General features: G+C 34.9%; 1 protein-coding gene across 6 annotated transcripts in view; it reads right to left on the bottom strand.

Moving 5' to 3' along the window:
• Scaper (S-phase cyclin A associated protein in the ER) overlaps positions 1–25,969 on the bottom strand; it is a 454,707-nt gene that overhangs the window by 243,522 nt on the left and 185,216 nt on the right. For all 6 annotated transcript variants that reach the window (XM_027925223.2, XM_071608497.1, XM_071608494.1 and 3 more), the window contains one exon: positions 20,315–20,451. In XM_027925223.2, the coding sequence (XP_027781024.2) occupies positions 20,315–20,451 (137 nt within the window). The remainder of the gene's footprint in view (positions 1–20,314; positions 20,452–25,969) is intronic.

Here is a 25,969-nt window from a genome sequence, read left to right as displayed (position 1 = left end):
GCTGATTTTCGTGCTTCTAGGTAAATACCAGTGAATGGGATAGCTTCATCATTTGGTGGTTCTATTTGTAGTCCTCTAGGCTTTCCAAAGTGGTTGCACTAATCTGCAGTCCCACCAACAATGTAGATGTGTACTTTTCCTCCCACATCCTTGCCAGCATTTATTATTTGTATTCTTGTAACAATGGAGTAAAATAAAATCTCATAGTGGTTTTAATTTGCATTTCCCTGATTGCTATGGATGCTGAACATTTTTCCATATGTTTGTTGACCATTAGTATTCTACTTTTGAGAGATGTCTACTTAGTTCTTTTTCCCTTATTGATTAGGTTAGTTTTTTTTTTCCAGGAGGGGGCAATGTTAAGCATTTTTTGGTTTTGGTTCTTTATATATATTCTAGACATTAATCCCATGGTGGGAGGACTAGCTGGCAAAGATCTTCTCCTCTTCTTTTGGTTCTCTCTTTACAATCAATCATTTTCTTTTCAGTGGAGATGCTTTTTAAGTTGACATCACCCCCACTTATTACTTTTATTTCTCAAGCTTTGGGGCTCTTGTTAAGAGCCAAAACAGGCAATATCATTATGTTGGATTTCATCTAACAATTGCAAAGTCTCTGGCTAATTCCTAGGTCTTTGATCTACTTTGATCTGACTTTTACGCAGGTTGACACATAGGGATCTAGTTTCATTCTGCTACACATGGATATCCAGTTTTCCCAATACCATTTGTTTAAAAGGTTATTTTTTTCTCAAACACACATTTTTGGCACTTTGTCAAGTATGAGATAACCATGTGAATCTGTCTCTAGAGTCTCCCAATCTGTTCCATTGGTCAGCATTGTCTATTTTGATGCCAATACCATGCAATTTTGTTACTATAGCTCTGTAGTATGATTGGAGATCAGGTATTGTGATGTCTCTTGGGTAATTTCATGCTCAGTGTTTAATTAGCTATTCTGGTCTTTTATTCTTCCAAATGAATTTTAGGACTGCTCTAATTCTGTTAAGAATATCATTTGTATTCCAATGAGGATTTCATTGAATCTGAATAACATTTTTGGTAATATGGATATTTTGACAATATGAATTCTGCCTATTCAAGAACATGGGAGGGCTTTCTATCTTCTAAGGTCTTATTCAATTTCTTCTTTCAGTATTCTGTAATACTCATTGTAGGGTTGTTTTTTTAAACCTGCTTGGTTAGGTTTACCTCTAAGTATTGTTATAAGGTTATCAAGAGTAGAATAGTTTTCCTAATTTCTTTCTCAACAGATTTATCAAAGTAAATATAAGAAAGCCATTGACTTAAGCATGTTGATTCTGTATCCTGCTACTTTGCTAAATGTGTTCATCAATTCTAGAAGTCCTATGATAATGCTTTTTTAGTCTTCTAGATATAGGATCATGTCTTCAAAAGAGATAATTTGACTTATTTTCCTATGTGTATCCCTTTAATTTATTTCTCTTATTTAGAAGTTTAAGGACTATGTTAAATAGGAAAAGTAAGAGTGGACACCCTTGTCTTGTTCCTGTTTTTAAGAAAAAATGCTTTAGGCTTTTCTCCACTGTTATATTAGCCCTTGTTTTGTTGTATAGACCCTTTATAGTGTTGAGGTAAGTTCCTTGCATCCCTTATTTCTACAGTGTTTTAAACATGAATAGGTGCTAAATTATTTTTCTGCATCCATTGAGAAAATCATATGATCCTTGTTTTGACTATTTATGTGGTAAATTACATTAAATAATTTGTATATGTTGAACCGAACTTGCACCCCTGGGATGATATCCACTTGATCATAGTATTCTATCTACTTAATGTGTTTTTGAATATAGTTTGCCAGTATTTTTTTAAGGATTTTTTTCATCTATATTTATTAGGGATATTGGTCTGAAATTTTTTCTTTGATGTGTCTTTGGTTTTGGTAACAGGGTGATACTAAATTCACAGAATGAATTCCCTATTACATAGAATAATTTAAGAAAGACGGGCATTAGTTCTTCTTTAAAGGTCTGGTAGAACTTAGCTGAGACTCTATCTGGTGATGGGTTTTTCTTTGTTGGAAGGCTTTTAATAACTGTTTCAATTTCATTACTTGATATTGGTCTGTTTAGATTTTCTACATCTTCCTGATTCCATTTGGGCAGGTTAACATGTGTCTAGAAAACTGCCAAATGTTTTCTAGATTTTGCAATTTATTGGAGTATAAATTTTCAAAATGGGTTTTAATGATCATCTGGAATTCAGAGGAGTCTAGTGATATTCTCCTTTTTTATCTTCAGTTTTTGCTGATTTGGATATTCTTGCTTTTGGTTAATTTAGCTAAGTGTTTATCAATCTTGTTTATCTTTTCCAAGAATCAACTTTTTCTTGAACTGATCCTTTGTATTTTTTTTATTCTAAATTTAATTTTGGCTCTGAAATTAATTACATCCTGCCTTTTCTTCATTTGGAACTAGTTTCTTGTACCTTTCCTGGAGACTTACAGGATCATAGTAGATTATGTGGGATCTTTCTTTCTTTACCATAGGCACTCAGTGCTATAAACTTTACCCTTAGAACTGTCTTCATACTATCCCAGAGATTTTGATAAGCTGTTCTTACAAAGGCAGAATTATTATCGTCAAAATGGCCATACTATCAAAAATACTATACAGATTTAATGCAATTCCTATCAAAATTCCAATGACATTCTTCATAGAAATAGAAAAAGGAATGATAAAATTCATTTGTAAAAATAAGAGGCCCAGGGCTGGGGTTGTAGCTCAGTGGTAGTAGAGTGCTTGACTAGCACATGTGAGGCCCTAGGATCGATTCTCAGCATAACATTATAAAATAATTTAGGTATTGTGTCCATCTACAACCAAAAACAAATTTAAATAAAAAAGAGGCCCCAAATAGCCAAAGCAATTTTTAGCAAGGAAAGTGAAACAGGAGGCACCACCATACCCGACCTTAAATTATGCTACATAGCTCTAGTGACAAATGCAGCTTAGTAATGGTGCCAAAATAGGCATGATGACCAATGGAACAGCATAAAAGACACAGAGGCAATGTTAAATAGGAAAAGTAAAACAGTATAAATACAGTTAACTCATACTAGACAAAGGCATCATAAAGATATATTGGAGAAAAAATAGCCTCTTCAACAAATAGTGCTGGGAAAACTGGAAATACACATGTAGAAGAATGAAATCAATCCCCTATCATACACTGCACAAAGGACCTAGGCATTAAACCATAGAATCTGCACAGAATAGAAAAAAATGTAAGCCCATGTCTCCATCATATTGGCTTAGAAACTGACTTCTATAAGATTCCTAAAGCACGAGAAGTAAAATCAAGAATCAATAAATGGGATGATATCACATTTATTTCTTTTCACAGCAAAGGATACAATCAAGAATGTGAACAGCGAGCCTACAGAATGGGAGAAAGTCTTTCCACCTTCACCTCAGATAGAGCATTGACCTCCAGGATATAGAAACAAAGAACTCAAAATATTTAACACCATAAAACCAAATAACCCAATCAATAAATGGGCAAAGAACTAAACAGACACTTTTCAAAAGAAGAAATATGAATGGTCAACAAATACATGAGAACAACATTTGACTTCTATAGCAATCAGAGAAATGCAACTTAAAACTACACTGATATTTCAACTCACTCCAGTCAGAAGGGCAATTCTGAAGAATACAAGTAAAAATAAATGTTGGTGAGGATGTGGGGAAAACGTAACACTCATACAATGCTGATAGTACTGCAAGTTGGTTCACCTACTCTGGAAAGCAGTATCTAGGTTCCTCAAAACACTAAGAATGTAAACATCATTTGACCTATTGCAGAATTCTTGATAGAGAGAAAAAACATGGTGACATTCAGCAGAAAACAGTGTTTACTAGTGCCAGCACTGGCTGATTTGAATTTGAATCCCCAAAGGCTGAGCACCACATGTATTGGTGTTGCCTTATGTATATACTCCACGCTAATATCTCTTTCATTTACCAGCTCTTTACCTCCCACATTTTGATTGGACATTCTATTTCTATATCATAGAGTTGCAATGAAGTTACAACAGAATTGTGGAATGTGAACAATGGATACTGATGGTATCATGTCAACCTAGGCATATATCCAAAGGATTTAAAATCAGCATACTACAGTGATGCAACCACAACAATGTTTAGAGCTGCACAATTCACAATAACTAAGCTATGGAATCAACCTAGGTGTCCATCAATAGAAAAATGGATAAAGAAAATGTGGGGATGGAAGATGGCGGCGAATAGAGTATGACACCTCCATGTACCGCGTCACTGCGCAGGTGATTAGTGAGTTTAGAACGGCCAGAAGCTATCTTGTAAGAAATGTCCAGCAAAATTGGGGTGCATTGAAACCTAGAGGAAGAATTTCAACACCCGAGGATCAGTCACTGCGGCTCAATCGCAAGTGAACCGTGCGCTTGGAGATTCAGGCTGATTGATCAGCAGCCTGCCCCGTAGCCAGCCGGAGCCTGCGCGCCGACGTGCCAGCAATGCAGAGAAACGGTGCTATGGATTCTGTGGGGTCCTGCCAACTGTGCCCTCACAGTGCTCCAGACTGATTTCCGGGTTTGAGACAGGGGAGAGAAACAGTCCAGATCTGCTCTCCACACCAGAAACCAAGGAAGCCAGGGGCCACCATATTGGAGAGCTGACGTCACCATCGCCAGTTTCGAACAGATCCGACACCATCGCAGCAAGTTCAGCGATAGAACAGGTGTGTGACATTTAGCCCTTCTCCCATACAGCAGGGAAATCACATAAAATCTCTCCCCGGCTTTCTGGGGGCGTGATTATCAGAGTGAGCGTGAATAGAGGAGTGGGGAAAGGTAAAGGCACCTGACCTCCAACTCCCCCCTCACACCAGCAGGGAAACTTGTCTCGCCAGCTCTCGGAGGAGTGGCTATCTGAGGGAATCGAAAGAATAGGGGGCCGGGTCCCAATAGCCGAGCTCCACATCCAGAACACTGCAGGCCCAGAGTGTAGCTTGAACTACGGAGAGGTACCACACTGGGGAAGGCCTGTCTGGCGGGAGAAGCAAGGAGACGAGAGGCCAGGAATAAACCTAAGTGAACAGGATTGGAGAGACACCAGGTGGAGGAGGAGGGAGCAGCCTCATACGGATTGTTTCCTACAGCCCGAAGGCAAAATCTTGGTCCGGAAGGCACAGCTCCACCTACTGGAAGCAAAGAAAATAGAAGCCTAACAGTGCTTTTTTTTTTTTTTTTTGCTTTTTTTTTTAATTGTAATTTCTATTTTATTATTTTTCTATCATTTCTTCTTTTTTATTTTCTATTTTTTTTCTCTTTCTTCTCTCCCTCTATCTTTCTTGGTTTGCTTCCTTACCTGTTCCCTGTCTTTCCTCCCAAGCATGACCACTCCGATTACGTGTAATTTACTAAATGCAAATAGATGAATATTACGAGATGGTCTATAGTCCGCCTAAGCCCTTAACTACCCCAAAGTACTCCTGTCTATTCTCTTGTTAATATCCGCCTGCATTTGAGAAACCTCCCAAAGAAGTTAAGATATACTAACCACCATACCATCATATCTCCCAACCTTAACATAAAATCCTAAGTTCAAACCTTAATTCTCTATATGCCATCAAAATCTATAGGCTTTTAATCAAACTAATGAATTTACCTTAAATCACAATTAAATCCAACATCTCTAAACATTGTCTCCCAACACAAAGGAGAGATCTTGGAGCTATACAAAACCAAAACAAATTTATAGGAGAAAACAGAAACACAGAAGTCAAACAGAGTTGGAAAGTAATGTGAGCACCATGAAAAAACAAGGGAAAAAAGGATTACAAACAAGGCAGCATAACTTAAATTTACAGGAAAACCTAGAGATATCAGCAAAATGGACAGATAAAGAATTCAAGGCATACCTGACTCAGATGGAATGGAATGTTAAAGAAGTCATTAGACAGCAAGTCCAAACAATGAAAGAATACTTTGAAAATGAATTACATAAACAGATTCAAGAATAAAAAAATCAACTCTACCAGGAGATAGAGATTTTTTAAAAAATCAAAGAGTAATCCTAGAAATGCAGGAAACCATAAACCAAATAAAAAACTCAAATGAGAATATTACAAGTTGACTAGATCAAATAGAAGTCAGAACATCAGATAATGAAGACAAAGTATATCAACTCGAAAAGAATATAGTCAACACAGAAAGGCTGGTAAGAAACCATGAGCAAAACATCCAAGAGATATGGGATGTCATAAAAAAACCAAACGTAAGAGTCATTGGGATAGAGGAAGGTATAGAGGTCCAATCCAAAGGAATCAACAATCTGTTGAATGAAATAATTTTAGAAAACTTTCCAGATATGAAAGATGGAATGGACTGCCAAATCCTGGAAGCGGACAGGACCCCAAACATACAAAACCGTAATAGACCAACACCAAGACACATTATCATGAAGATATCCAACATAGAGAACAAGGAGAGAATATTAAAAGCTACAAGAGAAAGGAGGCAGATTACATTCAGGGGCAAACCAATTAGGATAACAGCTGATTTTTCATTACAGACGTTGAAAGCGAGAAGATTCTGGAACACGTACTTCAAACGCTGAAAGATAATGGATTCCAACCAAGAATATTGTATCCAGCAAAATTAAGCTTCAGGTTTGACAATAAAATTAAAATATTTCATGATAAACAAAAGTTGAAAGAATTCGCAGCCAGAAAACCAGCACTGCAAGGCATTTTGAGCAAAACATTACAAGAAGAGGATGAAAAGCAGCACCCAAAACCAACAGTGGGAGGTAACTCAGTAAAGGGGGGACAATAATCAAAGAGGAAAAACAAGCCAAATTTAAATAAATAAATAAATAAATAAACAAACATGACTGGAAGTACAAACCATATATCAATAGTAACCCTAAATGTTAATGGCTTACACTCACCAATTAAGTGACATAGGCTAGAAACTTGGATTAAAAAAACAGATCCAACAATATGCTACCTTCACGAGACTCATATGATAGGAAAAGACATACAAAGGCTGAAGGTGAAAGGTTGGGAAAAATCATACCACTCACATGGTCCTCAGAAACAAGCAGGAGTGGCCACACTCATATCAAATAAAATCAACTTCAAACCTAAGTTAATCAAAAGGGATAGAGAAGGACACTATATACTGTTAAAAGGAACCATTCACCAATAAGACATAACAATTATCAATATGTATGCACCAAACAATGGTGCTGCAACGTTCATAAAACAAACTCTCCTCAAGTTCAAGAATCAAATAGACCACAACACAATAATTATGGGTGACTTCAACACACCTCTCTCACCATTGGACAGATCCTCCAGACAAAGTTGAATAAAGAAACTATAGAACTCAATAACACAATCAATAACCTAGACTTAACCGACATATATAGAATATATCAACCATCATCAAGTGGATATACGTTTTTCTCAGCAGCACATGGATCCTACTCAAAGACAGACCATATATTATGCCATAGGGCAACCCTTAGTAAATATAAAGGTGTGGAGATAATACCATGAATCTTATCTGATCATAATGAAATGAAACTGGAAATCAATGATAAAAGAAGGAAGGAAAATCCTGCATCACTTGGAAAATGAACAATAAGTTACTGAATGATCAATGGGTTACAGAAGACATAAAGGAGGAAATCAAAAAATTCTTAGAGATAAATGAAAATACAGACACAACATATCGGAATCTATGGGACACAATGAAAGCAGTTTTAAGAGGGAAATTCATCGCCTGGAGGTCATTCCTCAAAAAAAGAAAAAAACAACAAATAAATGAGCTCACACTTCATCTCAAAACCCTAGAAAAGGAAGAGCAAAACAACAGCAAATGTAGCAGAAGGCAAGAAATAATTAAAATCAGAGCGGAAATCAACAAAATTGTAACAAAAGAAACTATTGAAAAAATTGATAAAACTAAAAGTTGGTTCTTTGAAAAAATAAATAAGATCGACAGACCCTTAGCCATGCTAACGAAGAGAAGAAGAGAGAGAACTCAAATTATTAACATACGGGATGAAAAAGGCAATATCACAACAGACACTACAGAAATACAGAAGATAATTAGAAAGTATTTTGAAACCCTATATCCCAATAAAATAAAAGAGAGTGAAGACATCGATAAATTTCTTAATTCATATGATTTGCCCAGATTGAGTCAGGAGGATACACACAATTTAAACAGACCAATAACAAAGGAAGAAATAGAAGAAGCCATGAAAAGACTACCAACCAAGAAAAGCCCAGGACTGGATGGGTATACAGCGGAGTTTTACAAATCCTTCAAAAAAGAATTAATACCAATACTTTTCAAGTTATTTCAGGAAATAGAAAAAGAGGGAGCTCTTCCAAATTCATTCTATGAGGCCAACATCACCCTGATCCCGAAACCAGACAAAGACACTTCAAAGAAAGAAAACTACAGACCAATATCTCTAATGAACCTAGATGCAAAAATCCTCAATAAAATTCTGGCGAATTGGATACAAGAACATATCAAAAAGATCGTGCATCATGATCAGGTAGGATTCATCCCTGGGATGCAAGGATGGTGCAATATACGGAAATCAATAAATGTTATTCACCACATCAATAGACTTAAAGATAAGAACCACATGATCATCTCTATAGACGCAGAAAAAGCATTCGACAAAGTACAGCATCCCTTTATGTTCAAAACACTAGAAAAACTAGGGATAACAGGAACTTACCTCAACATTGTAAAAGCTATCTATGCTAAGCCTCAGGCTAGCATCATTCTAAATAGAGAAAAGTTGAAGGCATTCCCTCTAAAATCTAGAACAAGACAGGGATGCCCTCTATCACCACTTCTATTCAATTTCGTTCTCAAAATACTGGCCAGAGCAATTAGACAGACGAAAGAAATTAAAGGCATAAAGATAGGAAAAGAATAACTTAAATTATCACTATTTTCGGATGAAATGATCTTATACCTAGCAGACCCAAAAGGGTCTACAAAGAAACTACTAGAGCTAATAAATGAATTCAGCAAAGTGGCAGGATATAAAATCAACACGCATAAATCAAAGGCATTCCTGTATATCAGCGACAAATCTTCTGAAATGGAAATGAGGAAAACCACCCCATTCACAATATCCTCAAAAAAATAAATAAATAAAATACTTGGGAATTAACCTAACAAAAGAAGTGAAAGATTTATACAATGAAAACTACAGAACCCTAAAGAGAGAAATAGAAGAAGATCTTAGAAGATGGAAAAATATACCCTATTCCCCTTTTTGGACTATTCCCTAAAGGTTCTCAGCACCACACAAAAAATAAATACCATAAAATAAAGGTATTGTGTCCATCTACAACTGAATATATTTTAAAAAGAAGAAATGTATAGAATAATATCACATACAAATATTAGAGATAAAACAACAGTTTTCTGACTTTAACAGTATCAACCATTAGACATAATTGACACTAAAGAAACTATACCTACTACAAGCACAATTATAAATGCTTTTCAAATAAATAGGCAACACTGATCAAGGTAAAGCAGATGATGGGAACTAAAAACAATTCTCAATGAATTTTAAAAACTGAAATTAAACCAAGTATCTTCTCTGATTACAGGAAATTAAATCAGCAATCAAAGTCAAAAAGGTGCCTGGAAGGTTCCTAAATGGAAATAAACACACACTTCTCCTTTGCCCCCCAGTACTGAGGATTAAACTCAGGGCACTTTACCACTAAGCTATGTCTCCAGACCTTTTTATTTTTATTTTGAAAAAGGGTCTCAATAAGTTGCCCAGGCTGATTTCAAACTTGTGATCCTGCTGTGTCAACCTCCCAAGCAGCTGGGATTACAGGCATGTTCTACCATGCCAGCTAGCAACACACTAAGCAACCAATGGGTCAAAAAGCAGAAAATATTTTTAAGTTTATATAAATAAAAACACAACATAATATATTAAAATATGCAGACTGTGACTTCCATTGGTATTAGAGGGAAAGTGACATCTATGATTACATATCCTATAAAAAGGAGAGAAGTTTCAAATAAATATCACCTAATAATTCAGCAAAAAGGGAATATTATATATAAAGTAAATGGAAGAAAATATTATAATTTTCAGGCATAAAAGATAGGATGCTACTATATATCCTATAGGTATTAAAAGAAAAAATGAGAATTCACTTTTGAAAATTACTTTTCTTAGAATAGTGTAAAGAGCAAAATTGGAATCTAAAAAATTTTCCACATAACCTCTGCTCCTACAGATGCATAGTCGCCTTCTTTATACAAATATACCACCAGAGTGGTAAGTTTATTACAAACTGTAAACCTAAATAGACACTACCACCCAAAGTTCATAGTTTACAATATAGTTCACAATTGTTGTTATATGTTCCTTGGTTTGGGACAAATTTATAATAACAAATATATCACTATTACAGCATTAAAATGAGTAATTTCATTGTCTTAAAATATCTGTGCTCCACCTATTCATCCCACATAATTGATCTCTTCACTGTCTCCATAGTTTTGCCTTTTCAAGAATATGGTGCAGATGGAATCATACAACATGCGTCCTTTTCAGATTGGCTTCTTTCATATAGTAGTGTGCGTTTAAGGTTACTCCATGTCTTTTTATGCCTTCCCAGGACATTTCTTTTTATTGCTGAATAATGATTCACTGTCTGGACATACTATAATAGGTTAAATAATCCATTCACTTACTGAAAGACACATAAGTGGCTACCAAGTTTCAACAATTATGAATATAGTTGTGCAGGTTTTTGTGTGAACATGAGCTTTCAACTTCTCTGGGTAAAGATCAAGGAGTGCTACGTCTGAATCATACAGTGAAAGTATGTTTAGTTTTTATATAAAGCTTCCAAGCTGTCTTCCAAAGTGGCTATTCCATTTTAAATTTCCATCAACAATAAGTGAAAGCTCCTATAACTCCATTTGCTCACTAGTATTCAGTATTGCCAAAGCCATCATTTACTGCAATCCCTATCAAATGCCAGGCAAGGACACTGCAGGAAAAGAAATCTAATTTTTGTTTGATTGTTTTTTTGGCAGAATTAGAAAAACTCACTGTAAAATTCATATGGAATCTCAAGGTCCACATGAACAGCCAAAACAATCTTGTAAAACAAAAAAATCTAGAGGACTCACACTCCCTGATTTCAAAACCTAATCCCGACTTTTTATAGGCCTAAGCTAACGTGGATATTTCTGTCTTAGTGGGGTTTTTGTGTTTGTTTCAGTACTGGGGATTGAACCCAGGGGTGCTCTACCACTGAGCCACACCCCTGTTCCTTTCTGAGACAGTGTCTCACAAGTTGCTGAAATGACACTTGTGCAACACTACACCTGGCTATTTTTGTCTTAGTTTTCAACCACAACAAAAAAAGTTTAAAAAGTGAAATGAAGAAAAAAAACTACAAATATAAAAGAGGTATAGAGTAAAAATATAAAGGAAGAAAAATCTTTCCTGGATGTGGTGGCATGTGTCTGTAATCCCATTGACTCAGGAGGACACTTTAACAATGCCATGTCTTTAAACCCATGAACATGGAATGTTTTCATTTATTTATGCCTCCTTAAATTTTCAGAAATTTTTGCAGGTTTCATTGTACAAATCCATATATATCTCTCACTTCCTTGTTTAACTGCTTTGTATTTCATTCTTTTTGATGTTATTGCTAGTGGAACTGTTCTCTGAATTTTATTTTCAGATTATTCATTGCTAATATATATAAATGAAGCTGATTTTCATATATTGACTTTGTATACTGATACTAGGCAGAATTTGTTCGTTAAAGATAACAGGTTTTGGGGGTAGAATCTTTGGGGTTTTATACACGTACAATCACGTAACCTATGAATAGACTTATCCCTTTCCAATTTTGATGTCTTTTATTTTTCTTATCTTACCTAATTGTTCTGGCTAGAATTTCCACTAGTATGTTGAACCGAAGTGGTAAAAGCAGAAATCCTTGTCTTGTTTCTGACCTCAGAGGAAAAGATTTCCCCAATGGTTATGATGTTCATTATGGGGTTTCGTATATGGCTTTATAGTGCTCAATTTGTTTAGGTCTATCCTCAATTTGTTAAATGTTTTTACATAAAACAGTGTTATATTTTGTCAAATGTTCTTTATGAGTCAATTCTGATAATCACATAATTTTCTCCTTCATTCTGTTTGTAGTATATTACATTGATCAATTTTCATGTTGACCAATCCTCGCATTCTAAGAATAAATCCAATTTGTCTTGATAATATCATTTTAATATGCTGCAGAATTCTATATGGTACCATTTTCTTTTCAATTTGGCACCAATGTTCATAAGAGACATCAATCTTTAGATTTCTTTTCTTGCGATATTTCTGCATGACTTTTGGTATGAGGGTAATGCTAGATTCACAGAATTATTTGGAAAGTATTCCCTCTTCTTTATTCAAATTTCCATTTTATTCATACATCATTTTCTTAACTTTCTCCATATCTCCCTTTAGTTCTATGACTGCTGTTTTCTATGTCTAGTAGATCCACCATCAGGTATTTTTCAGGGACAATTTTTTATTCACTTATTTTTTTTTCCTTTGAATGTGCCAAACTTTATTTCTTTTTGTGCCTTGTGTTTTTATGTTGTTGTTGAAAACTAGATGATTTGATTCTAATAATGTGGTGACTCAGTAAATCATATTTTCCCCTATCCCCAAAGTTTGCTGTTTTTGTTACTGCTTTTGTTTCTTGTGGTTGTTATTGTTTGGTTACATTGTTTCTGTTCCAAAGACTGGCTTGAGATATAAACTTAAGGTCCTCTCAACTATTTTCTGAACCTCAGGTTTCCCTAGCATGTGCAATCCCCAATTTTTCCCTATGTACGACTGATTTTGAGAAGGTAACAACCAATCAACAATATATGAAAAAATGCTCATCATCTCTAGCAATTAGAGAAATGCAAATCAAAACTACCCTAAGATATCATCTCACTCCAGTCAGAATGGCAGCTATTACGAAGACAAACAACAATAAGTGTTAATGAGGATGTGGGGGGAAAGGTACACTCATACATTGCTGGTGGGACTGCAAATTGGTGCAACCAATAGGGAAAGCAGTACGGAGTTTCCTTGGATATCTGGGAATGGAACCACCAAATATGCTATTTTTAAGTCTATACCCAAAAGACTTAAAAATAGCATACTACAGGGACACAGCCACATCAATGTTTATAGCAGCACAATTCACAATAGCTAAACTGTGGAGCCAACCTAGATGCCCTTCAGTGGATGAATGGATTAAAAAAATGTGGCATATATACACAATGGAATTTTACTCAGCAAAAAAAAGAGAATAAAATCATGGCATTTGCAGGTAAATAGATGGTGGTGGAGAAGATAATGCTAAGTGAAGTCAGCCAATCCCCCAAAAAACAAATGTTTTCTCTGATATAAGGTGACTGACTCAGTGGGATAGGTTGGGGGAGCATGGGAGGAATAGATGAACTCTAGATAGGGCAGAGGCGTGGGAGGGTAAGGGAGGGGACAGGGGATTAGCAAGGATAGTTGAATAGACATCATCATCCAAAGTACATGTATGAAGACACGAGTTGGTGTAAACATACTTTATATACAACCAGAGATATGAAAAATTGTGCTGTATATGTGTAATAAGAATTGAAATGCATTCTGCTGTCATTTATTTTTTAAAAAAATAAAAACAAAACTGATTTTGAAGGTTCTATTCTTCATATCCAGCTCTCAAAAGGGAAAATGGGAAACAGAAAAGAAGAAAAAAAAAAAGCCACCTTTTAAGTCCACTGTTAAGTCACTTCAACCAGAGTTGTAGGGATTTTATAAACAAATGAGGGGCAGTATGCAACAATGAATGCAAGCCTCTTTGTCTCCACATGTCTGGGCATTAGTAGCAATCAGTCTTCAGAACCTAACATTTAGAGGACAAATTCCTTTTTTGTTCACCTTGGCTGCCTTAAAACTGCCAAGAACATGTAGTTGCTATAGCATTAAAAACTGAAATTAACCCACTTCATCCTCTAAGCCTTTACCTTAAAGTTTCAAACCTTAAAAAGACTTCCAAGTTCCAAAATATTTACATCAGAGAGATTCTGCCAATGCAAATGGTGTCTAGGGGGCAGACAGATTCCCATCCCCTTACCTCTAGGATTTGGATTCTTTCTTAGAATTTCCATCTTTCTGTTTCTATTGCCCCTCTGTTCTTGCATATGTTCATTTTATCTATCAGACCTCTGGGTGTATTAGTTATCATTGTTTTAAAGTCCCAATCTGATAATTCTAACATCCCTGCCATATTTGAGTCTGGTACTAATGCTTGTTCTGTCTCTTCAAACTGTGCACTTGCCTTTTAGTATGTCTTTTAATTTTTTTTCTTCATAGCCAGACATGATGAATTCTGTAAAAAGAACTACTGTATGTAGGGTTTTAGTAATGTGGTAATAGGTATGGGCACCCAGGATGCATTCTACAGTCCTATGATTAGTCTGTGTCATTTAGTGAGTCTTTGCCTCTAAAATGGAAAGTCATGTGTTTCCTAGTTGCTGCCTCACTACCCCCACCCTCCCCAGGTACGACAGGGTGTCTAGATTGGGCAGGGGAGAGGTACTTCATCATCTGCTCTGTGGAAAGTTACAGGAAGTCTGAGTTAGCATCTTTCCTTCCTCTACATAGATACCTAGAGCTAGCTAGAGTTGCATATTTCCCTTCCTTCACGGTCAGTTAGTGTCTGATAAAACAAACCCCAGCAAGTTAGGGTCTAGTTAAACAGTTTCTCCTTAGAGCAGAACTTTATTATAACAACAGAATGCTATAGTACATTTTTAAATGGCTACTCAATCAGATCTTCCTGCTGAAAGCTGGAGGAAAATTTTTTTCCAATATTCACTGTAAAAATTTTTTCCAATATTCACTGTGAAAAACTTCTAGAGGTAAAACTCATAATAGTAGAAGAGCCCCCATGACTGGGTGACCCCAGAGAGTAATTACTGAATCTCAGACTTATTCACATGGATTTTTCAGTGAATCATAATTTATACTTCTACAGAAGTTTCAGCTCATGTATTTCTGTTCTAGCAAATTGTGATTCTCTATATTTGCTTGTATGCCCAATTAGAGGACAGTGGATTATTCTATGATGTCACTATGGTTATGGATATAAAAAAAGATATTGGTTTTGTTCAGCTTTTGACTTGTTAGAACAACAAATTGCTTGGAGTAACAACTTCCAATTCCTAACATACTGAACGAGAAACAGGAAGAATAGGAATAATTTATGCAATTTTATGCTAATAAATTCAACAGTTTAGATAAAATGGATAACCAAAATGAAAGATATAAGTTACCAAAAACTAAAGAAATATGGACTATTACTTCATTGGTGAATTATATATGTATCATTTAAATAAGAGAGAGGCTCAATCTTACAGAAGTACAGAAAATAAAGGCGGAAACAATCCTAACTCATTTAATGAGACAGCATTCCTTTCTTTTTACCAAAACCAAAGACTCAGCCAGGCATGGTGGGGCACGCCTGTAATCGCAGGGGCTCAGGAGGATAAAGACAAAGGATCCTGAGTTCAAAGCCAGCCACAACAAAAGCAAGGCGCTAAGCAACTCAGTGAGATCTTGTCTCTAAATAAAATATATAACAGGGCTGGGGATGTGGCTTAGTGGTTGAGTGCCCCTGAGTTCAATTCCCAGTACCAAAAAAGACAAAAACCCCAAAAAACGAAAAACAACCAAATACTCAACAGGGAAATTAAACACCCAAATACATCATGAGCATAAGTGTAAAAAATCCTCTACAAAATGTAAGCAAACTAAATACAACAATATATAGAAAATACATTATGAACAAGTGATTACTAGGAATACAATGTTGATTTAACATCAAAACTCTAACTGAAATGTACACTTTAAACAGATGACTTGTATATAATGTGAATTATATCTCAATAAAACTAATTTGAAAATAATAAGGCATCACTGATTTAAAAAAAATAAATCTTGAAATATATAGAAAAAGCATTTGATAACATGGAACATCAATTTATGACAAATATTCTAAAGGAACTAATAAAAGAAATTGTCCTTAATCTGATAGAGGGCATATACAAAAACCCTATAGCTAATACCACACCATAATGATGGAAAACTGAATGCTTTCCAGTTACAATCAGGACCAAGGCTTCTATTTCAAATTGTATTAAAGATATGGAGCAATACAATTAGATAATAAAAAGAAATAAACAGTATACACATTGAAAAGAAAGAAATAACAGTTTTTATACACAGATATTTATGTATACATAAAAAATGACTTTGTATTTACAAAACAACAAATAATAATTCATAGTCAATTTGATCATATCCCTAGACATAGGTTATGCAAAAAGCAATTGTCCTCCTCTACACTAGCAAGAAAAAAATTAAAAAAGAAATAAAAATATTACTTTCAATGGCTTCAAAACCAGAAAATACTAGGGGTGAACTTCATGAAATACTGATAAGACTTATATACTTAAAATCACAAAACTGAGAGAGATTTAAAAAACTATAAACAAATGCAGAGAAACACCATAATCATAGATTGAAGACTCAATATTATTGGGATGTCAGTTTTTTCCCAAACTAATCTAAAAATTCCATGCAATACTTACAAAATCCCAATAGACCTTTTTAGAAAATAAAAAGCTGACCCTGATATTTATATGAAAATGCAAATTTCCTTGGATTAACCAAAACAATCTCAAAAAAGATAAAGGATTTCTACAACCTTACTTGAAGACTTTCTGGAAAACTATGGTATGGTAATCAAGTCTGTTTAAGGATAGACAAATCAGAACTGGGGTTGTGGCTTAGTGGTAGAGTGCTTGCCTCGCATGTGAGAGATACTGGGTTTGATCCTCAGCACCACATAAAAAAAAATAAACAAAATAAAGGTATATTTTTTTAAAAAAAGGGATAGACAAATATATCAGTGGAACAGAAATGAACTCAGAATCCAGAAACAGACCCACAACAATATGGCTGATTCATATTTTTTTTATCAAGTGTTCAAAAGAGAAAACAGATCAATGGGGAAAAAATTTTTTTAAACAAGGTGCTAAATTGGTGTAATGGAAAAGGAAAATCTTTTCAACAAATAGTGCTGGGACAATAGACTATTTATGTGGAGAAATAAACCCCTAACTATATTTTATATCATTGCCATTAACTGGTGTGAGATAAATCATAAGCCTTAATGCAAAAACTGAAATTACAAAGCTTCTAGAGAAAATTCTGAGAAGGCTTTCTTTTAATCTTTGGATCTTTTAGATAACCCAGAGAGCACTAGGCATAAAAGGAGAAACACTGATAAAATAAACAATACCAAAATTAAACTTTTGCTAACTGCAAGCTATCATCAAGAAAATGTAGAAGCAGCCATGTACGGTGGCATATGCCTGCAACCCAGTGACTCAGAAGGCTGGGGCAGGAAGATCACAAGTTTGAGGCCAGCCTCAGCAACCCTAAGCAACTTAGCAAGACTCTATCTCAAATAAATGGGGAAGGGGGCTGGAGGTGTAGCTCAGTGGTTAACCACCCCTCCCATACCAAAAAAGATAAAAGAAAATATATAGGCAAGTTCCAGATTAAGAAAAAAAAATTTTTATACATATCTGATTTAAAAAAATTGTAGTTAGAATATATAAACAACTCAATAGTGAAATGACAGATAAATTTTGTAAATGGGCAAAAATCCTTTAACAGACATTTCACAAGGGAAGATAATGAATGATTATGAAGCACATGAAAAGATGCCCATGAATCACTAGGGAATCACAATTAGAACAAAAATGAGCTATTACAACATTTCCACCAGAATTAGCCTAAAGATTTAAAACTAATGGTGGCAAATACTGGCAAGACTGTGGAGCAACTAGAAAGAACTTCCACAGACTGCAGATGGGTGAATAAAATGGTACAACCACTATGGAAAACATTTTGTCAATTATACTTCTCTAGGTATTTACCCAAGAGAAATGGAAACAAAATTCACCCAAAAAGTTGATAGAAGATTTATTTATAAATGCCCCAAACTAGAAATTCAAATGTTTATCCAGAGATGAGCAAAAACAATTGTGATATTATTCACATATGGATATGTTCAGCAATGAAAACACAGGTAAATCTCAAAAACAGTATACTCAAAAAAAGCCAATTGCAAAGGAGTATGATTTCAAATGTATGAATTTTTAGAAAAGGAAAAAGTCCTAATGATAATGACAGAAACCAGGTAAATGATCGCCAAAGGCAAGGGGTAGCAGGAATTGACTACAAAGAAACTCTGTGGAACAATGGAAAATTCTAAAATTTGAAAGGTCTATGGATTCCACAGGTATTTAGATTTATTAAAACTCAACAAACTACATATCTTAGATGTCTACATTTCACATAATGTTATATCTTCATGAAAAAAGTCAATAAATACAGGTATTTATGCACTAAAACAGTCACAAATGCCAAAATACTAGCAGCTACTGAATTATAGGAATTTTCCCATGATTATTTATATTTTTAAGATTTTTCTTTAATAAATAAGCACTACTTATGTGAAAAAAATTTTTAAAAATTAGGTCCTCAAGCAAATCCTCACTAAAAAGGTGACATCTGAACAAAGACCTAACGATGAGAGAGTCAGCTATATGGATATATTTTAGAAAAGCCTTCTAGGATGAAGAAACTGTACAAGTCCTGAGATGTCTAGAAGTGACATGCTCTGACTTAGCACCTTAACAGGTTTACTCTGGGTATAGTGCTCAGAATAGACAGGGCAGAAAAAAAGAGTAGTCAGAGAACTACTACAACACTCAGGTGAGAGTTGGTGGAAGCTTGGATTTGGGGAAAGCAGTGAAGTTAAAATACTTAAATTCTGAATATACTTTAAGGCAAACCTAACATCTCTTGCAGACGGATCTAATGCAAAGTGTACTAGAAAGAGAGAGGTAAAGGATGACTTTAACTAGTTGGGACCTAGTCAATTAAACTACAGTATCATTTACTAATATAGAGAAAACTAGGAGATGAAGTTGGGTTTTGGGGGAAGAAGACAGTACAGGTTTTTTGGACATAATAAATTTGAGTGAAGATATTAAACGGGTAGTCATCAGCAACTACAAAGTATTTAAAGTCACAGGATTAAGTGAGCTCACCAAGAGAATGTGTACATGAAGAAGAAATGGGAACCAAAGAAAGGCTCTAAAGTATTCATGTGTCAGGAGGTCAGCAAGTTCTTAGCATAAACTAGAAATCAAAGTCAGTAATACCCTGAAGTAAACTGTTAAAACTATTCTTAGGAAAAAAAAAAAGAGTTCAGAAATAACCAAGAAACCCTTTTCTATTCTTCATATAAAAGAACACTCTCAAGGCATCCTTGATACTGTAAGATGAAGTGGATACCTTGATAGATTCAAATCTGAACATGAAACTACACAGAGGTAACTGCATCATTCACCATCCTTCTAGTTCTATATTTTTATAATCCCATGAGTCAAGCTTTTCTATCTTTGAGATGTTTGGAAATAAAAATCTAAGGGCATATTCAGAATACTCTTTCTCAAATAGCTAAGGTTTCAAACAACACACATAAGTCATCAGATGACACTCAAAGCTTGTTAGGTAATGATCAACTACATGGCTGTCAGATATTCAGATGTCGCTTTGGAGGCCGATGATAAACTACAGGTCTGACAACTCACTTTCCATTCTAAGATATTTCTTGAACTTTTTTTTTTTGTTGTGACAGGCAACCAAATTGATTACACTCAGTCATCGGGGGTTGACACTACAGCCAGCAGACTTCTATTTGTTGATTGCTATTGATTTTCTTTGATACATCATTTAAAAATCAATAGTTGGAAAGAAAAATAGGCTTGGTTTACACATACTTAAACGTACTATTGTATGCTGGAGGAGGCACAAGTTTGGCAGGGCTTTGGCATCCAATTATAAGAAGAGCTCTTAACAGGTGAAAGCAAGGGCTTTAGATCGATATGCAGTTTTCTTTCTCAATCAAAGAAAGTGGCTATAAATTAGGCTCATCAGTGTTATTTCCAAAGCTTTCTTAAAACAAACAACTTAAATTTTTTTTATCTTCCTCGGATTTACATTAAAGGATACATCACTAAGAGTTTTTGTTTTGTTTTGTATTGTTTTTAAGAATATTCAAGATACCTGGAGTTCATCCGTGCTTTTATCTTTTTGGCTTTTTTTTTATTTTTTTGCCGCTCTTCTCCATCTTTCAAAGGCTCTGGTGGAACTGTACTTTCAACTACAATGTCAATAATATACTTCTTCAAGGAAAGATGCTCCTGCAAGATAAATTAATAAAATGGTGATTATTTTAAAATAAAACAGGATTTCTACAAACTAGTGAATATACAAGATTATGCAGATGAAACTAAAAGTAGTCTCTATGAAATACTAGTTTCTAGAATTATTTTGGAAAATGTCCATGACATTGTTTTTTTTACTTAAGATTTTCACTAACTCATCAAACAGTCACTGAACACCAGCTAAATGCTAAGAATTCAAGGATAGTCCCTGTTTATAATATCACTATGTGTAAGAGGTAAGACATCACACAAAATTATAATACAAAGCAGTTAGCCAATTAGAGATTTAAATTGCTATAGAAATTCAAAATAAGATGACTGTTCACCAGGGGTAAGGAGGGAAGACTTTAAGAAGAAAGCATTGTGACCACCATCCTTTGAATATGAATAGAATTTCAACACACAGATGTCCAGTGTGTATGCATCTATTTGGGATGTAAATAGGGTACAAGGGCAGAAGGCAAAAGGGTAATCTCAGGAAACATATCTCAGAGATAAGAAAGTAAAATGTGCTATTGACAACAGATTGGCGGGAGTAGATAGAATGTGACCCATTTCCCTCCTCATCCATCTTACAGATTTTTTGGTTTATCATGTTAACTGCAAAACTGCAGATACACAATTCCTTTGCCCCTCTCTTCTTTTGTACCTGCATGGCAAAATTCCAATCCTAAATCCATATCTCTACCTATTCTGTGTCTATATCTAGAGCAAATTAACATGGCTATAATTGCAAATCACACTGACTGTTCTTACTTTAAGTTTACGACATTATACCTCAAGTGAGCTCTAGAATTGCGAGGTAACAAAGCAGACTTAGTCTGGTCAATTCACACATACTCACCTTCCTAAAAATTATTTTAGACTTCTCTTCAAATTTTCAATACCTCTTATTCCCCACTTCCAACTCTCAGTTCCAACTCTCAGTTCAATAGCATACTTATTTTGCTGACAACAGCATTATTCAGAAGACAGCTTCCATATTCTCTCATGGTCAAATTTGACAACCAATATGAACCTGTGCCTTTATGCTTTTTCTCCTGCTACACTCAATTTCTTATCTAGGGCCAAGTCCTTTATAGTAGACTGGATCCTATTCCTTCTTTACCATTTATATGGATATGCCTCTTATTTTCAGCATCATTGATTATTCACTTTCTGCTAAAATTCTTTCTACTGAAATCACCTCAAAAGAATCCTTGTATATGCACTTCAGCTACCTTTTTGTACCAAAATGTGTTGAATGTATATCCTCTCTGTCTTCACTTAAATCTTATTCTCTCCTGAACTCTTTTCAGTCTAACTTTGGCTTACCATACTTACTCTGTAAACCGTCTCTGTCACCAATGGCTAATTCTCAGCTCTCATCTGTCTCTTACAGATCACTTCGGCCTCCCTGACGTTTTCTTCTCTATGCTTCTTACATCAATGTCCTCCTAATTCACTGGCTATTTCTTCTAAGTCTCTTTGCTGGATCCTATTCCTCTTCTTGATCTCCAAATATTGCAACATACCAAAGCAATCACCACAGATGTGCTCTTCTCAATCTAATTCATTCATCAAGGGCAGTAATTTAAAATACTGTGTATACAAAGACACTACTCCAATTTTTATCCCCAGTCCTGACCTCTCTCCTAAATTCCATTCATGTACATAAAAATATGTCCTCATTGGGCTGGGGATGTGGCTCAAGTGGTAGCGCGCTCGCCTGGCGTGCATGCAGCCCGGGTTCGATCCTCAGCACCATATACAAACAAAAATGTTATGTCTGCCGAAAACTAAAAAATAAACATTAAAAAATTCTCTCTCTCTCTCTCTCTAAAAAAAAAAAATATGTCCTCAAACTTTCCATTTAGGTAAAGAATGTCCATCGTCAAAATTTCCAAAGTAATTTTTCCATCAACGCAATTCTTTTATGAAATACAACCCAAAACTCATCCCCAAATACCTCCACTTCTCTCTTCCACCATCACTAGTTTTAAGTCACCAACTGTATAGTCTCTTAATTGGTCTCTTAGTGTCTAATTTGACTTACAAATTTTTTCTCTATAAAAGGAACCATTTGTTTTTTTAAGGTATACATCAAATCACATCATTCCTCTTAACAAAACTTGCTTTCTCATCACACTTAGGGTAAAATACAAATTCCTTCCATGATTTCCAAAGACCTACAACACTGACCTCTCGAGCATTATCTTATACCATCCTCTCCCTTCTTTACTAAAACTATATTCACAATGGTCCTCTTGTAGTTCCTCACATTCATTAGACATATTACTACCCAGGACTTTTTTGCCTTTGGCCAAGAATATTATTCTTGCAGAAATATGCCTGGTCAGAGTAAAAATGAAATCTCAATCTTAATTAATACCCTATATTATTTAATATATCCTTATTCTATTTATTTTTTCTTTAGAGAACTTGCCAACCCCTCACATATTCATTTGCAGTCTCCTATATGAGAATATAACTTTCACAAGGGCATTGTCTTTGTTTTATTCACATATGTTTTTGTGTCTAGGAATGTACCCGGCATATGGCAGGCCCCAATAAGCATAAACTAAATGAAGGAATGAAAAGAAAGTAATGAAATAATAATATTTATAAGAGTTTATTATGCAATATACATTGAGCTAAGTGCTTTATATAATATCATTTATTTAACACCGGGTGCAGCGGTGCACACCTATAATCCAGTGGCTCAGAAAGCTGAGGCAGGAGGAACCTGAGTTCAAAGCCAGCCTCAACAAAAGCAAGGCGCTAAGCAAGTAGGTTGAGACCCTGTCTCTAAATAAAACACAAAATAGGGCTGGGAATGAGGCTCTGTGGTCGAGCACCCGTGAGTTCAATCCCCCCCTTCCCGTAACCCTCCCTCAAAAATCACTTATTGAGCTCACAGACCTACACTTAGAAGGCACATATTTTTATTATCTCCATTTTAACTATGAGAAAACTGAGATACAAACAGACTTAAATCTTGTCCAAAGGTAGAAGGTCAAAATCATGACTGACTGCAGATAGTAAAGTCACAGAATCCAAATTAAAACCTTGACAGTATGATTATGCAATCTATACTCTTGACTACTACCTTAAAGAAACAGCTGGAAATGGGTTTGAGCAGTAGAAACGTGTCCACTTTTCAAATCATCAATCTATCAAAAACCAAACCAAAATAAAAATCTCATAACCAAAGGAAAATATTTTCTCACAAGGAGAATTATTTTCTTTAATAAACCTGACCTATTATATAATATACTTTTGTATTTAGCACTAAAAGTGATAAGTGTTCTTGCGCCCACCCGAGTGCACACACAACTTGAAAAAAATAATCCAGTTATTTCTTTTCAAACAGAAAATAGAGGAGATAAAGAAAGAGTGGAGGGGAGGGACCTCTTCCTTTAACTACCAAGGATACATGGTATAATGCAAATCATTTGTGAAGTTACCACCCACATTATCATTTATTGAACACTTACTATGGGATTAGCAAAGGGCTGGATAAATTATACACATTATTTCCTGTAATTTTCATAACATCATAGAACAGGTGAAAATATGTTTACATTTTACAGATGCTTAACAAATACAGTTGCTTATAGATGCAAGTCTCAAAGGGCGTGTTATTGTGCCCATGGTTACAAACCTGAAAGTAAAAACCACCAATCCCTGGCTTTTACAAGACCATGATTTTTCACTATTACACATTCCTTTCCTCGGCACTACTCATGCAGGCTAGTCTCTAACATGTAATTTCTCCCCTACACAAGGAAAAGGAATATTCTAAATGACATATTCAGCTTTGTGAAAGATCAATTATACTATATCTAGGTGTACATAAAAATGTCACTTACACATCTAAGAGAACCCATAAAGTATCCTCATACACAATGCCAGGCTTTACCCAGGAAATTTGAATTCTATCTAGAACTATCAAAAATCACACCTTTTTATTACACATTTACACATGGATTCATACGTACAAATATATACACATACCATGTATTAAAATTACGTTAACTTGTTTTAAATCTCAAAACTAAAAACAACTGAGAATATACTGTCTTAATAACTTTAATTCAAAACTAACTCATGTAATTATAGAAAATAAAGTTAAAGAAGAAAACCTATAATTCTAATACCAAAAACAAACCTAATATCTTATAGGGTACCCTTCTGGAGACATATTTTGAATAAATATTCTTACAGAAATTGGAATAACCACTTAGAACATTTTGGGACCTTCTTTTCCCCTGACGTTCTAAGTGTGTGTGTGTGTGTGTGTGTGTGTGTGTGTGTGTGTGTGTGTGTTTGGAAGCAGGAATTGACCTGCGGGGCCCTCAACCACTGAGCCACATCCCCAGCCCTATTTTGTATTTTACTGAAAACAGGATCTCACTGAGTTGCTTAGCACCTCGCTTTTGCTGAAGCTGGCTTTGAACTTGTGATCCTTCTGTCTCAGCCTCCTAAGCTGCTGGGATTACAGATGTACACCATCTTGCCTGGCTAAATACATATTCTTATCATTAAATAACATTCTGTAACATAAGCTAGTGGCTATAAAGTATTCCATTTCATCAATATATATAATTTCCTTAATACGTTACTGTTTCACACATGAATAATTTAAAATTTTCAATATAATATAATAAATATTCCTATAGTTAATATTTTAACAAAAAGTCAATTATTCCTTTATGATCAAAGCAGAGAAATGAAATTCCTGGGTTATAGACTGCACATATTTTTAAGGCTTCTGAAAATTATTCCCAAAATGACAAAATGAGAATTATGTACCCCTAAGTGATTTTCTAGTGGTTTACCTACTGTTCCTATTCTAAATCTGTTTGGTAGCTGAAAAACTGGAATCAGCACACTTGATCATGTTTTTACTTTGTCTTCTGTGACAGAATGACTCTTTTGTCCAACTTTCTGTAAACACATTTAAAGTTTTATATATTTCCTTTTTTAATCATTTGTTTATTCTAATTTGTTATATATGATGGCAGAATGCAATTTAATTCATGCTACACATTTAGAGCACAATTTTTCAATTTTCTAGTTGTACACTATATTTCCTTTTTTGATGTATTTGTTTTTTGTATTTTGCTCTTACAAAAAAAAACGATGCATTGTTGGGTGCAACACAGAATAATTAACAATTGTATCTGTCTATTAAATCTGTGACTGCATTAAACAGGAAGTTTTGACATGGTTCCCTAAGACCATGTCAAGCATGTAAAAAGGTTTTCCAACTTTGAGGCAATGGTTGAGTAAATTATGGTGTATCTTCATAAAGAAGTTATTAGTCAGTAAAATTCTCATAAAGCAGCAATCTGAGAAGATGGTAGCATTTGTAGAGGTAGTGTCACTGGAAGTCTGAGGAGTTGCAGGAAAGGGAAACTAGATTCGGGTCAAGTGAGGTCCTTGCAGAACATGATGGAAAAGAATTTCATCGTGTGCTAATCAGAGATAGAGATTTATACAAGAAAGCAGA

Source organism: Marmota flaviventris, chromosome 2, assembly GCF_047511675.1.
Source record: "Marmota flaviventris isolate mMarFla1 chromosome 2, mMarFla1.hap1, whole genome shotgun sequence".
In the NCBI taxonomy this organism is placed as follows: domain Eukaryota; kingdom Metazoa; phylum Chordata; class Mammalia; order Rodentia; family Sciuridae; genus Marmota; species Marmota flaviventris.
The sequence above is the reverse complement of the archived record's forward strand: the minus strand, read 5'-3'. Positions and strand labels throughout refer to the sequence as shown.